A 12651-nucleotide genomic window follows, 5' to 3' on the forward strand; every position below is an offset into this window, starting at 1 on the left:
GGAGATCTTCCTTTTGATCTCCATGCACTGAACAGAGGATACACAATGAGATCATTACTGTATTAAATAGAAAGCCACTCAGTGCTAAGTAGTTCATCACTGGTGTTATTTGAAGAACCATCCATAAGCATAAGAACTGGGATTAGGAATGATATAATGCCTGCTGTAGCTACTAAATCATACCATTCAGCAGATCTGTTGTAGGCTTCCTAGTAAAGCTCTTGTAAAACATTTCATTTCTGACCTCAGATATTTCTGGGCTCTGGTTCACAGATTTGGAGCCTATCTTGAATAGGATTTGGCAAACAGAGACATTTGTACCCTCCAGCCTCATTAATATAGTTTCATAGCCAGTTAAAGAAATGGATTATGAAATTCTGAGGAAACCATAATTTAAAAATGATCCCGTGTCAAACATTCTAGGAAATATATCATTTGACCTTGGACAAACATGAGAGACAGGATTTTTTGCTTGCAATTTTTTCACAGAGTAAATATAGTTGGGGAGCTACTTAGTGGATTCTTAGTATATACTGTGTTTACACAAGAAAAAAAAAAAAGAGGTCCCATATTAAAAGGAGAAAAAAAACTACTAGTTTTTTTTTATAGGAATTCAGTCATCTATAATTTGGAATCTGTTGACTTTTATAGGGTCATTCGAACCACTGGATACTTGCTGTTTATCTTGCACATTAATGCATGCTTGTATTATTGGGCTTCAGACTATGAAGGACTTGGCAGTACTAGATGGGTGTACGACGGCCAAGGAAACATGTAAGTACTTTTCTCTTGCAAGCATTTTCCCTAATTTTGCTCCTTCCTGCGTCCCCTCCCTTCCCCATGACATTGCATGCAGGGTATATGTCGCTTTACAAGTGCATGGGTAGCTAAGTTTTAGCACCGTGTCTACTGAAGAGCAGCTTTCACTACTAACACATATTTGGAGGGCAGGTGCAATGAATAATTGGTTTACTATTTTCAGCTTTTATAGGTTTATGAGTCAGTACTAAGCACTAACTTAATTAAACATTTAGAAAGCTACAAGAACCATAAATTAAAGTTACTGATTGCCTGCGCCCGTGGGAACTGTTAAAAGGATGGCAGAACAATACCTCAAGGAAATTGGAGGCACAGATTTTTTTTTCTGCCACACAGCATTGTGTCATTAAAATGCAACATTTTATTTTTGCTAAACACCATCATGACTGTTCTGAAAGAAATTCTACCGGATTTCTTTAATCTTTGGAGAAGGGCGTGCTTAACCATGTGGCAAGGGGTGTCCCCAGTGGGAAGGAGTGGGTGTTGACACTTGACACATTTTTCAGTAACTCCTTGTGACAGCACAAGGCTGGACGCCAGATAAGGGGCACTTATTAAAATGATGGAAAGGAAGCAAAATTAAAATAAGCAAATTCCTAACATATTCTGAGTATAGTTATATAAAATCATATACAGAAACTTCCTATGTATGAAATAATTTTCTTTCACAGACCATAAAATGGTTAAAGACACTGAGGCTCAATTTGTTCATTAATTACATTATTTGCAAAACCAACTATAATGTACTGTTGATGACATAAATTACCCGTTAAACAACTTTTCACACTTCTCTGTTAATAGCTTGGAGACATGCTCTTATTGCTTTCAATTTTTTTATACTTCACAACTGTGATGTGAAGTCACTGTTTTGAAGGGTAAGAAAAATAGCCTTTGGAGTAAAACATATTTTGTGTAAAGTAGCATTGATTTTTTTATAATTAGGGTTCCCTCTTAAAAAAAAAAAAAAAAAAAAAGACATCTGAAGTTTTCACATACAACAAAATACACAGCTTGAACACGGTCACCAGATGAAAGCTAGCAGAACCATTGCTAGTTGCAGGAACATTGCAGGTTGCTCAGGGGAACAACTTATGTAAGTAAAGTTACACAGGTATTTATTCACATGATCAAGTATTCTGGATATCTCACAAGAAAAATGTATATTGAAGTTCTTTCACAGCTTTTTCAGTTGATGTCATTCTTGGGAATACTTGCCTCCTAATTAAAAATCAAGATAACTACGACTAAGCAACCTGAAGGCTCTCAAAGTAGAGAGCTTACTCAGTCTTTAAGCTTTTAATGCTTTTTCACAACAGCCGAGAAAATAGAAAATTCTTATCTTTCACAGTAAAAATATTCTACTTTCTACATTCTACATTCATGTGAAAAATTGGTAGAAATTATTTGCTAGCTTGACCACAGACAAAGCAATTGTGCACAGAGGCAATGGTCAAGTTTTAGCATTTTGTGGTATGTTTTCCATGAGAAGACAGAAACACTTTTCATATGATGTTACATGGAAATCACATGGGATTTAGGGTAGAATTTATTATATTTATGTATTATATTTACAATAATAATAGATTAGTAATTTAAGTCTTTAAACTGAGATGATGAAATAAAATACAGGAGTATATATTCCCATACATTTCAGTCACCCATTAATCTACCACATCCTCACTGGTGATGAATGTATACAATTAGTCTTTAACATCAATTTAACTCATGCTGTATTATAAAATCCCAAGTATGTTGAAACCCAAGCTTTACTCCCACTGCAACAAACCCAAATCAGACACTCAAGATGTTCCCTGCATTAAAACTGCATTTGATGAACTTCCTGTAATTAGGCAACAGACTTCAGTCCTTCCTAATGCAAGTGAATAACATCACAGATGCAGCACCATGATGCAGAGTTTATGTGAAGAGAGCAACAGGATATTGAAAAGTTCCCTTAATTATAGATAAGTGAACAATTTGAACCACATGTGTTTATTTTCAGTCTAGTTCAGCTATGTAAGAGATTTGTTTAATTCCTTGGGAAAATGAACAAATTCTCTAGCAAGTGAGTCAAAGCAGGAACCTAATGTCATTGTTCTGAATTGACCCCCAGGCATATCTGTCTCCCTTGCCATTGCCTCTAAGGAAAATTAAACCCAGGGAGCTAAAATTCTCATGCAACCTCATCTATTCAACATGAAAATTAGGCATAAATCATTTCACTTTGCTTATAATATATCTCTTGTGCCATTTGCAAGTCATCCATGAGAGGAATGCAAAATTCCCCAGCATGTACACTAATCAAAACATCTATTTGCATATTAATAATATTTCTCTATAGATTGATGCCTTCCAGCTCTGAGGCAACTTAGCAGGTATCTGGAAATCCCAGAATATAGAATCATAGGATGATCCAGGTTGAAGAGGACCACAACGATCATCCAGTTTCAACCCCCTGCTATGTGCAGGGTCACCGACCACCAGACCAGGCTGCCCAGAGCCACATCCAGCCTGGCCTTGAATGCCTCCAGGGATGGGGCATCCACAACCTCCTTGGGCAACCTGTTCCAGTGCTACACCACCCTCTGTGTGAAAAACTTCCTGCTAACATGATCACTCTATGTGCCTAGAATGATTAAACTCCTTTGGTTTGCAGTGTTCCCCCAGCATGCAGTAAGACTGCTGTAAAAGATGTTGTAAAAGATGCTGCATATGTGCACATCAGCAATAAACCTACAAAAACTCTGAAGAGTCACACTCCTAGTGTTTGCCGTAGAGATCATTTTGTGCCTCTGGAAAAAAATGTGAAAGTTCAGCCCAAGCCTTATAGACGTCAGATCTAATGCTTTCAGACCTGCTGCCTGTAGCTATATTTCCTATAAGCCTTTGTAGATTACACCTCACTGTCTGAGCTCATCATGCCCACTATTACTCAACAAATAGGTCACCCAGGAAAAAATAAGTACGAAGAAGGACATCATTAGAACACCACCTAATAAAATCTCTATTCTACTTCAAATCTGTCCTTTTTGTAATCAGGGAGGAGCCCTTAAATAATTCCTCACTCAGTGTGTGAATACCACCTTAAAATCTGACAGCTGTATGAACAAAATTTTCATACATCTATCAGATTAACCAAAACTATGTAAAAATTTCAGCATATTCTAAAATAGACTTTTATGAGGAAGATATTTTCACTGGCATAACATTAGAAGGTATCTTAAATGCAGTATTTCTAAACTTTTTCATACCTAGGACTTATTTTAGGAAAAAAAATCTAGAACCTGGATTGCCTGAAGGATAAACATCCTGGCTGAGCTGTGCAAAAGGAAAATCCCCTTCTTGTCTCAGGTTGTTTGCTCTAACAGTAATCATACAGCAGTCAAGTAAGCCGTATGGTAAGCAGTGATGTTTTCCAGACTCTCTAGCTCACTGGAAGCAGAGCTGCTGATACCACTGAAGCTGTAGTCTTTTTTTTTTTTTTTTTTTTTTTGCTGTCTTTCCCTAAACAAATCTTACAGTTTAATTTCTCAGGAAACTTGTTCCCTTCTATTTCAACTGTTCAACAGTTATGTCTGATGAAAACAAAAACCAGTAAAATAAATAGAGAAAATAAAAACCTGTGCCTAAGAAACAGTGAATATCATGTCACTTTGCTAGTAGAAAAATTCCTTCGAAGTAAAATTCCAGAAAAACGCTCTGCATTAACGATGTCCTCAGAAAGAGGTGAGCAGCTGTACAAAAATCCTGAGAATCTGCAAAGAAGCATGGCTAGGGCTCCTAAATTCTTCCAAGGAGCTGCTTCCATGTCAGACAGAGATGACCAGAATGGAAATTATATCATGGACAAACATGATAGATGTAACAAACCTGGCATTCAAGGCCATTGTGAATGAGAGAGTTGGTTAATTAGTTTCATTTCCTCTGTAATTAGCACAGAAGTACTGCAAATTTCTTCCATTTTTATATTTATAGATTCTACCTGTTTCAAGCACTACAAAATTCATGGCTACAACGAATGAATAAATTAACCTGCCCCATATGACAAATCCCCTCAGACAAGATAGAGACATCATTTTGCACCTAAATCTGTAGTTCTTCTAACACAGATCTGAGGCTTGCTCTTTCTTTTTCTTTGTGCTACAGAACTCAGAGTGAAAGCTGCCTCTTACGAATATTTTGCTTGAAGCGTGAATAGGTGATGCTATTTTTGAGCCTAAGTTAAAATTTTGTATTGGTATAATTTAGTTCTCCTTTCATCATCTCTAACAAGGAAAAATGACACATACACAATGAATTTTTTGACTTACGGACTCTGAATGTCTCAGACTCAGTTCTGTCTGTTAAAATCTAAAACACAAAAACTACAGAAGTAATCACCACTACCGCATTTCATAAATCTGAGAGCAAGAAAAATATGATTGCAGTGAAAACAATAAAAAAATTGCTTGGTAAATTCTGATGTTTTAGGTGAAATATTTGAAAGCACATTCAAGTAATTTAAAATGGAACATTATTCATTGGAACTAGTTGTTATTGTGAGTTCATTCTCTTCTAATTGCACAAAACTGACCCTCCAATAGTATTATTAGATGGATCATTTAGGAGGAGAGTTCATATTTTAATGAGAAAGGATTTAAAGGAAGAACCACAAAATTAAAATGCACACCTGAAGACTGCAATCAGATCAGGGGACCTCAAAATCCAGGCACGCATGAGAAGATGCATGATAGATGCATGATACATGATAGTCTCAAAACACTCATCTCATAAACAATTTCTTCTTTCTTATTTTGGGGAAGGGTAGAGGGGTGGAGGGGAATCCTTTGTTTTGTGTGTGTTGTTTTGATTTTGTTTGCTTTTTTTATTTCAAACTCAATAAATCTCAGTAGAGAGAACCTTGATTTTTCAGATACAGTCACCAGTGAAATGATAGGAAATCATACTTTTAATCATTATAAAAGTTGAAATCTAATTGTATAGAGATTTATAAAATCAAATTCTAACGAGTGAACGATTGTGAGGTCTTGAAAAACATTCCCACAACAGTTGTTTGTTCACTCAGGAAAAAAGGAAACAACAGCACATTCATGGCAATGATCAAAACTAATTAATCCCCAGATGCATACTATGGAGGATGCTACACTACTAATAGTACCATTCTTTAGCATGAAATTTTAAAAAGAGTTATAGAGATGCCAATTTATTTACATAAAGATTTAGTATGGCTATTCTCATAAAATCTGAATAATTAACTCTGTACAGGTCCATTTTTTTTTTTTATTTTTTTTTAAATAAACTTAAATGGAATAGACTCTTGTATGCATGGGGCTCCAAAAAGAAAACTGTAAAAAAAGAATAAAAATCTTTGGTCAAAGGACTCACTCTAGGGTACAGGAAGTGAGATAAAGCAAATGAGTACAGTGAAAGTCAATATAACCCACAAGTCACAATACAGTCTTAATGAGTGACCATTGCTTACTGCTATATCTGGCTTCCAGATTAAGAGAATTTTTGAGAAAAACTTGAAGGGTGTTCACATGGTAGCCATGGATAGCTCTTCCCAAGAACGGGGGAAAGTAGTAAAGAAAGCAAGAATATGTTCGCTGGAGAGGTAGAAAGGGTAGTGGAGGGCAACCACTAGGAGAAGTTAATGCAGAAGCCAATCTTTTGGTGCTGCATTACAGAGAGGTTTGGAGCAGCTGGACTAACATGCAGCTTGTGAGAAGGTGTAGTTTCTATTTGACATGACATTGGAGGTAGAGACAAAAAACGACCACTCAGAAGCAACGTGAATAAGGGGACAGAAAAATTAGGTGACTGCATTTCATTTGTCATACACAACATAAAGCTTCTCACTGCCATCATCAAATGAAACCACAGAAGACACTTTCAAGACGTGCATGCATCTAGTCTGCTACTCATAAAATCTGTCAAGTCTTTACACCAAGTCTTCTTGAAGTCTGCCCACTCCTTGGCATCTTCACTGGTCACATTCTAATGCAGTTATTTCTACACAGGTAGTTTCACCTGTAGAAGTCTTCTGCATTCTTCCACAAAGTGAGTGGAGAATGTGAAACAACTGATGCATTCTCTGTATATTGCATTTTGTTGTCAGTAAGAACATTCTATTCAATGTGATTTACATAACTGTATCAACTAAAATTATAACTGTTCATAAAAAATGTTGAAGGTTTTTGGATTGAAAGGCATCACTGAAATGGCCAACCCAGGCATGTATATATTTAGCTTCAATCGTATTAGTACCTGCAGTGGATAACAAAATCTCTGTCTGTATCCACAGGTACCTGAGGTGTTACTACTGGGCAGTTCGTACTTTAATCACCATCGGTGGCCTTCCAGAGCCACAAACATTGTTTGAGATAGTTTTTCAACTGCTGAATTTTTTCTTGGGTGTCTTCGTTTTCTCCAGCTTAATTGGTCAGGTACATCAAAAATCCAATAACTATATACGTTCAGAGTACTGCAATGTAAAGATAATACATCCAATTTTGTTCTATTTTTTTCCAGGAAAAACTTCAGCTTCATTATGAATATCCCCCTTTTTACTATCATCCGTACTAATTCTTCTGATCACTGCATGTGTTAACTGATTTCCCAGTTTTGTAACTTTTTGCTCACAGGCTGACCTAAAGCTGTTAATGAAAATGTCAGAATTTCTGTCAGACTAGAATTGTGCTCTCTTCCAGAAGACACAAAATATTTGTTAACCAGAAAACTGAATATTTATTTTGGCTTTCATTTACCAGGAGGGAAAGAAAAAGCCCATAGCAAAACAAATTAGTTATACTTTTAAAACAAGCATAATCCAGCATGAATGATATCCAGTATGAAACTGTTAAAATTGAACTTTAAATCCATAGGTTTTAAAATACCTTGCCTCCAGAAAAACGAATAGTGAGACTCCTATGTCAAACTATATTGGATTTCTGTACAAATCATTCCAGATCTTTTGATTCATACATGTCTACTATTGGGAGAATTAAGAGGAAAAGATAAAGATGAAAACTGGTACAAGTTATTGGCTTAAATTTCAGAGTTTACAAGGGTGTAAGTCTATATTTTGCTAATTTGACATAACTGTCAAAGTAGATTTGCTTTTGGCAACAAGTGTAGTTAACTGTGGAATCAAAACTTACTATAAAAACAGCTTCATTTTAGTTTGTTGCAATTCCTGTTTATAAAAAGATCTTAAACTATTCCTGTTTAATGCACTTCTTTAAGACTGTTATTTCTTTTGTGATGAATTTTATTTCTGTAATCAGGAGCAGAACTTACCCCAGCAGCACACTGGGCCACTGCAGTATTAAGCCATTCTGCAAAATAAATTATATTTTTGTTGGAATGTCAAATCATGTTCCTGAACAAAAATGTTTAAGATCAGCTTATGGCCCAAAGGGGATTTTTAAGACTGATCAAGATTCAGTTAACAATTTAAAACTGGCAGGATATTAGTTCTCTTGGTGCCAGCCAAAGTTATTACAGAAGTTTGGCCCAGTTTTTAGGGACAGGACAGGGGGGAATGGCTTTAAAATTTGATGTTAGATTTTAGGAAGAAATTTTTCACTCAAAGGGTGGTGAGTGCTGGCACAGGCTGCCCAGAGAAGCTGTGGATATCTCATCCCTGGAGGCACTCAAGGCTAAATTGGATGGGGCCCTGGGCAGCCTGATCTGCTGGGTGGCAGCCCTGCCCATGGCAGGGGGTTGGAACTGCTGATCTTTAAGGTCTCCTTCAAATTAATTTTATGATTCTGTGGTACAATGTGATTCATTTCTAGCTTGTGTGGCACAACAAATGCAGAATAGCCTTATTACAGGTATTTTTCATTCAATTCTAGAAATAAAAGAAGAATAAGCAGAAAAACACAAATGAGTTATTTAAAAATTATAATGCATGCTGTTTCTTTCACAATTAGTTTATGTCTGATGTTTTTGAAAAAGCAGATGAAGCAACTCTATAAAACATAGAACTGAATGCATAATTAATCAGGAGTTTTGTAAACAAATGTTTCACTCCTTTTTTATGTTGTTGACAAGATACTCAAATGAAGACTGCTTGTTGAAATGTGTAGTAACATAACTGATGTTTGCAGATGAGAGATGTAATTGGAGCAGCTACAGCAGGACAGAACTACTACCGTTCCTGTATGGATAACACCGTCTCCTATATGAACACATACTCAATTCCAAAACTAGTTCAAAATCGTGTTCGAACCTGGTATGAATACACATGGGACTCTCAGGGAATGCTGGGTAAGACTTTCCAATTCCATTTACGTTGCAGCTTGGAGCGATCTCTGCAGATATGCTTATAAGGTGAAATGTACATTTCTTCTTTACTGAATTTCATGGGAGAAGGTGAGAGGAGGATATTCAGTTTCCTTCAGAAAAGCAAAAAACTCCAAAGTAATATGACACTACGTCACAAATTTTATTAATTTACATAATACTCCAGTTAAATCTTTGGACAGCACACATAATACAAAAGAAAGTAAAGGCATATTAGCCATCTTCCTCATTTGAACTCAGGAATGCACTAATTACTTCACAAACCACTTGACTTCTGTGAAGTTATATTTCTGTACAATGCTCATTTTTACAGACATTCTTTCTTTCCTTTATATCTGCATATTTTCCATCTAACAACGCTTTGATGTTTTTTGTTTTCTTTTTCAGATGAATCAGAATTACTGGAGCAGATGCCAACCAAAATGCAATTAGCCATTGCAATTGATGTGAACTTTGCCATTGTCAATAAAGTTGACCTATTCAAAGCAAGTACTTTAACAAAAGAATGCAGTAATGTGTGGTACTTGTAGGCTGGAAACCTTGTTTTTTTGTATCTTGCTACACAAAATAACATGTTTGTTAATACTCAAGGCGAACGATGTCTATTATATACCTAAGTCAGGGGAGACAGGACAGGAAAAAGCCAAGGGATGACTTTGGTTTTGTGTGTGTGTGTCAAATCAGAGATAAAAAAGACCAAATGAGGTTAAGAAACAGTCTTGTCATACTGACCCGTTAAAGCTGATGTTATGGTCAGATCCTAAGTGATTGCAGAACATTACTAACCACAGCCAGATACAGAAAAATATGATTTTTGGTACAGTACACCTTGCTGTCTACTGCTTAGCCCTGCCTGAGAGATCACCAATGTTACCTGTTCTGAGAACATAACTTCAATGTAGTGAAAGCTGTATTTCAGAAACATTTTGTTCAAAGAACTTCCTCATTGTTATCATGATAGGTTTCCAGAGAGACTGCTTTAATGCAGTACTTAACATTGGATTTGTGACACAAAAAGTGGGAAGACTGCATTTTTAGAAGTAATCCTGAAATACATTAAGCTTAACAGGTTTTTTTTTAGGGCAGTTGCAAGAAATCATTATATCTCTGTTTAAACATTAAACAGTAGAACTGTTTCTGCAATATTTTCTAAAGACATGGCATTCACAGATTCATACCAACATTTTACATGATCTGCTTTTTTTTCTGGATCAGTATTAAAAAAATATATAAATATATCTCTAAAAGATCTGCTACCCACAGCAAATAATATTGTATTTCCACAGCAGTCAAACTTAGATGTACAGAAGCTTACTGCATTAAAAATAAATAAATAAATAAAAAAGAAATTAGAGATATTCAACCCAAAGAGAACTGTGTTAGCATCTGAAATGAAAGTACTTTTGCCTCCTTTATGAGCTGGTCCTTGCCACGTTTTCCTTTCACCTGCCTCTTACAAAACCCTGGAGCATACATGCACTACTTTGCTATCCAGTGTAAGCACTAATAATCACTTGTGTTCTTGAATCAATACAGCATAATTCTTTTGACAGGGGTGTGATACTCAGATGATATACGACATGCTGCTAAGGCTGAAATCCATTGTGTATTTACCTGGTGATTTTGTCTGCAAAAAGGTGAGCTCTGTGGTGTAGTAACGCATAATAATATGTATTTTTGAAAACTGAGTTCAGATAAAGGTCAAAAGTAGCCTTCAAATAAAATTAATTCTGAGTGAAGTAGATAATATAAAAATAATTAAGATTATGTGTATAATAACAAATTTGCTCTCAAGTTTCAACCTAGAACAAGACAATATGGATTTTATTATTATGTAACAAATTATAGTAGCATGGGAAAGTACTTACTGTAAATATGACTTATCTGGTGACACTTCATGAAGTCGATATTTAAAATGGAGCAAGCTCAATTTTTGTACAGTTATATATACAAACAGCCTACAGATCTCAATCTGTGATGCTTTGCATGTGCTTCATTTGCATATTACAAACTCTGAAGCTGAATTCCCAAGAATGTAGAAAATACAGTGCATCCCATACTGCTCCCTACGGCAGGACATTGCTCTGTATTCACTCCGTGCAATCTCCAAACTGTGAGCCGAATGCTGTTGCATTGTCCCTTAGGATTTTAGATCATGCATGGCCTTACATAAGAAAGGTAGATGGCTCATCTTCCGACCAAGTGATCCCAAGTCTGTTTGGTCCAACAACCCCAGCATCAGTAGGTAATCCTACTGATACTGTAACTTGTAGTAGGGAATAAAATCCTGTTGGAACTTGAGAGTTGGGAGCACCTCCTATGTGGGTGCACATTGGCCTCATCATACTTCACCTAGGAGGCTCTGACAGGTTTGCAAAAGCAGATTATGAGATAGAAGTATAAGCCATACGTTTTCAATTCTGGTGGTGTTGCTGGTGCATTTTCACTTTTAAATTGAAATTGCTGCTTTACTCCAGTAATATAAGCAGAAAAATAATTATTTTCCTGTCACTGAGATACAAAGAGTACTGTTATAATCATGTTTACTCCAGGTTGCCTGCTTTTTATGATGATACTGATGAATCTTAGCAGGTCTTGTGGAAGATAATAGTCAGGCTATAATCCCTTAAACCATCCAGTCATTACACAGAATGTCACAAATTTTAGAACGGCTGTTTATTCTTATTTTCCTTGTAAATTAGTTAAGCGAAGCTTGGAAGTAACAGAATGAAAACTATGAAGCACAGGCTTTTTTGCACTACTCTTCATTAAATATGCTGCTGAATTACTTTTGTTTCCACTAGAATAGAAGATGAAAATGACTGATACAATCCTGGCTGTAATTAGTCTTCATTTTTTAGGTTGGCCTGGATGGTTTAACTCCTGCTCAAACACTGCCTTACATCAATCAGATACGCAAAGTCAGTCCTCACAATTGTGCTCAAGGCTAGGCAAAGTAGCACAAACATTTATTTCTCCACAACGCTGGTAAAACTCTGCATGAGAAAGGGGAGAGACATTTACACAGACGTTTGTCAGATGATTTTACTCTAAAAAGAAAAACAAAAAACAGTGATCATTATGTATGCGTTTCTGTGTCTAGGGAGAAATTGGCAGAGAGATGTATATCATCAAACAAGGTGAAGTTCAAGTCCTTGGAGGCCCTGATGGCACAAAAGTCCTGGTTACACTACGAGCAGGAGCTGTATTTGGGGAGATCAGGTTGGTCCACCAGTGTTAATAACACTTTCCTCAGAAGTGGTTAAATAATGAATGATTAAATAAATGTTTAGTTTCTTTCTGGTAAGCACGAGAGATTGCACGGAAAAGTTAGAAAGCTGGGTGAGATCAACCAAGAGAATGCTGAGCAGAGATGTACAGATAAGTGAGAGAAAGTCCATGTAAGTGAAACATCAGAGACTAATCTGCCAAGACCTCAGACTTGTAAACAACAAATAATGTATAATCAGTATTCAGAACAAGGTACACAAGGATACATGGATGGATTTCTCCTTCAGGATT

General features: G+C 36.2%; 1 protein-coding gene across 1 annotated transcript in view; it reads left to right on the top strand.

Moving 5' to 3' along the window:
- Positions 1-12651, top strand: part of CNGB3 (cyclic nucleotide gated channel subunit beta 3) — a 56579-nt gene that overhangs the window by 35488 nt on the left and 8440 nt on the right. The window contains exons 10-15 of the mRNA XM_042834651.1: positions 652-774; positions 7124-7265; positions 8934-9093; positions 9517-9614; positions 10683-10766; positions 12233-12351. Coding sequence (XP_042690585.1) covers positions 652-774; positions 7124-7265; positions 8934-9093; positions 9517-9614; positions 10683-10766; positions 12233-12351 — 726 coding nt within the window. The remainder of the gene's footprint in view (positions 1-651; positions 775-7123; positions 7266-8933; positions 9094-9516; positions 9615-10682; positions 10767-12232; positions 12352-12651) is intronic.

This window comes from Centrocercus urophasianus, unplaced genomic scaffold, assembly GCF_019232065.1.
Source record: "Centrocercus urophasianus isolate 14NV4802_14NV808 unplaced genomic scaffold, USGS_Curo_1.0 seq_11, whole genome shotgun sequence".
In the NCBI taxonomy this organism is placed as follows: domain Eukaryota; kingdom Metazoa; phylum Chordata; class Aves; order Galliformes; family Phasianidae; genus Centrocercus; species Centrocercus urophasianus.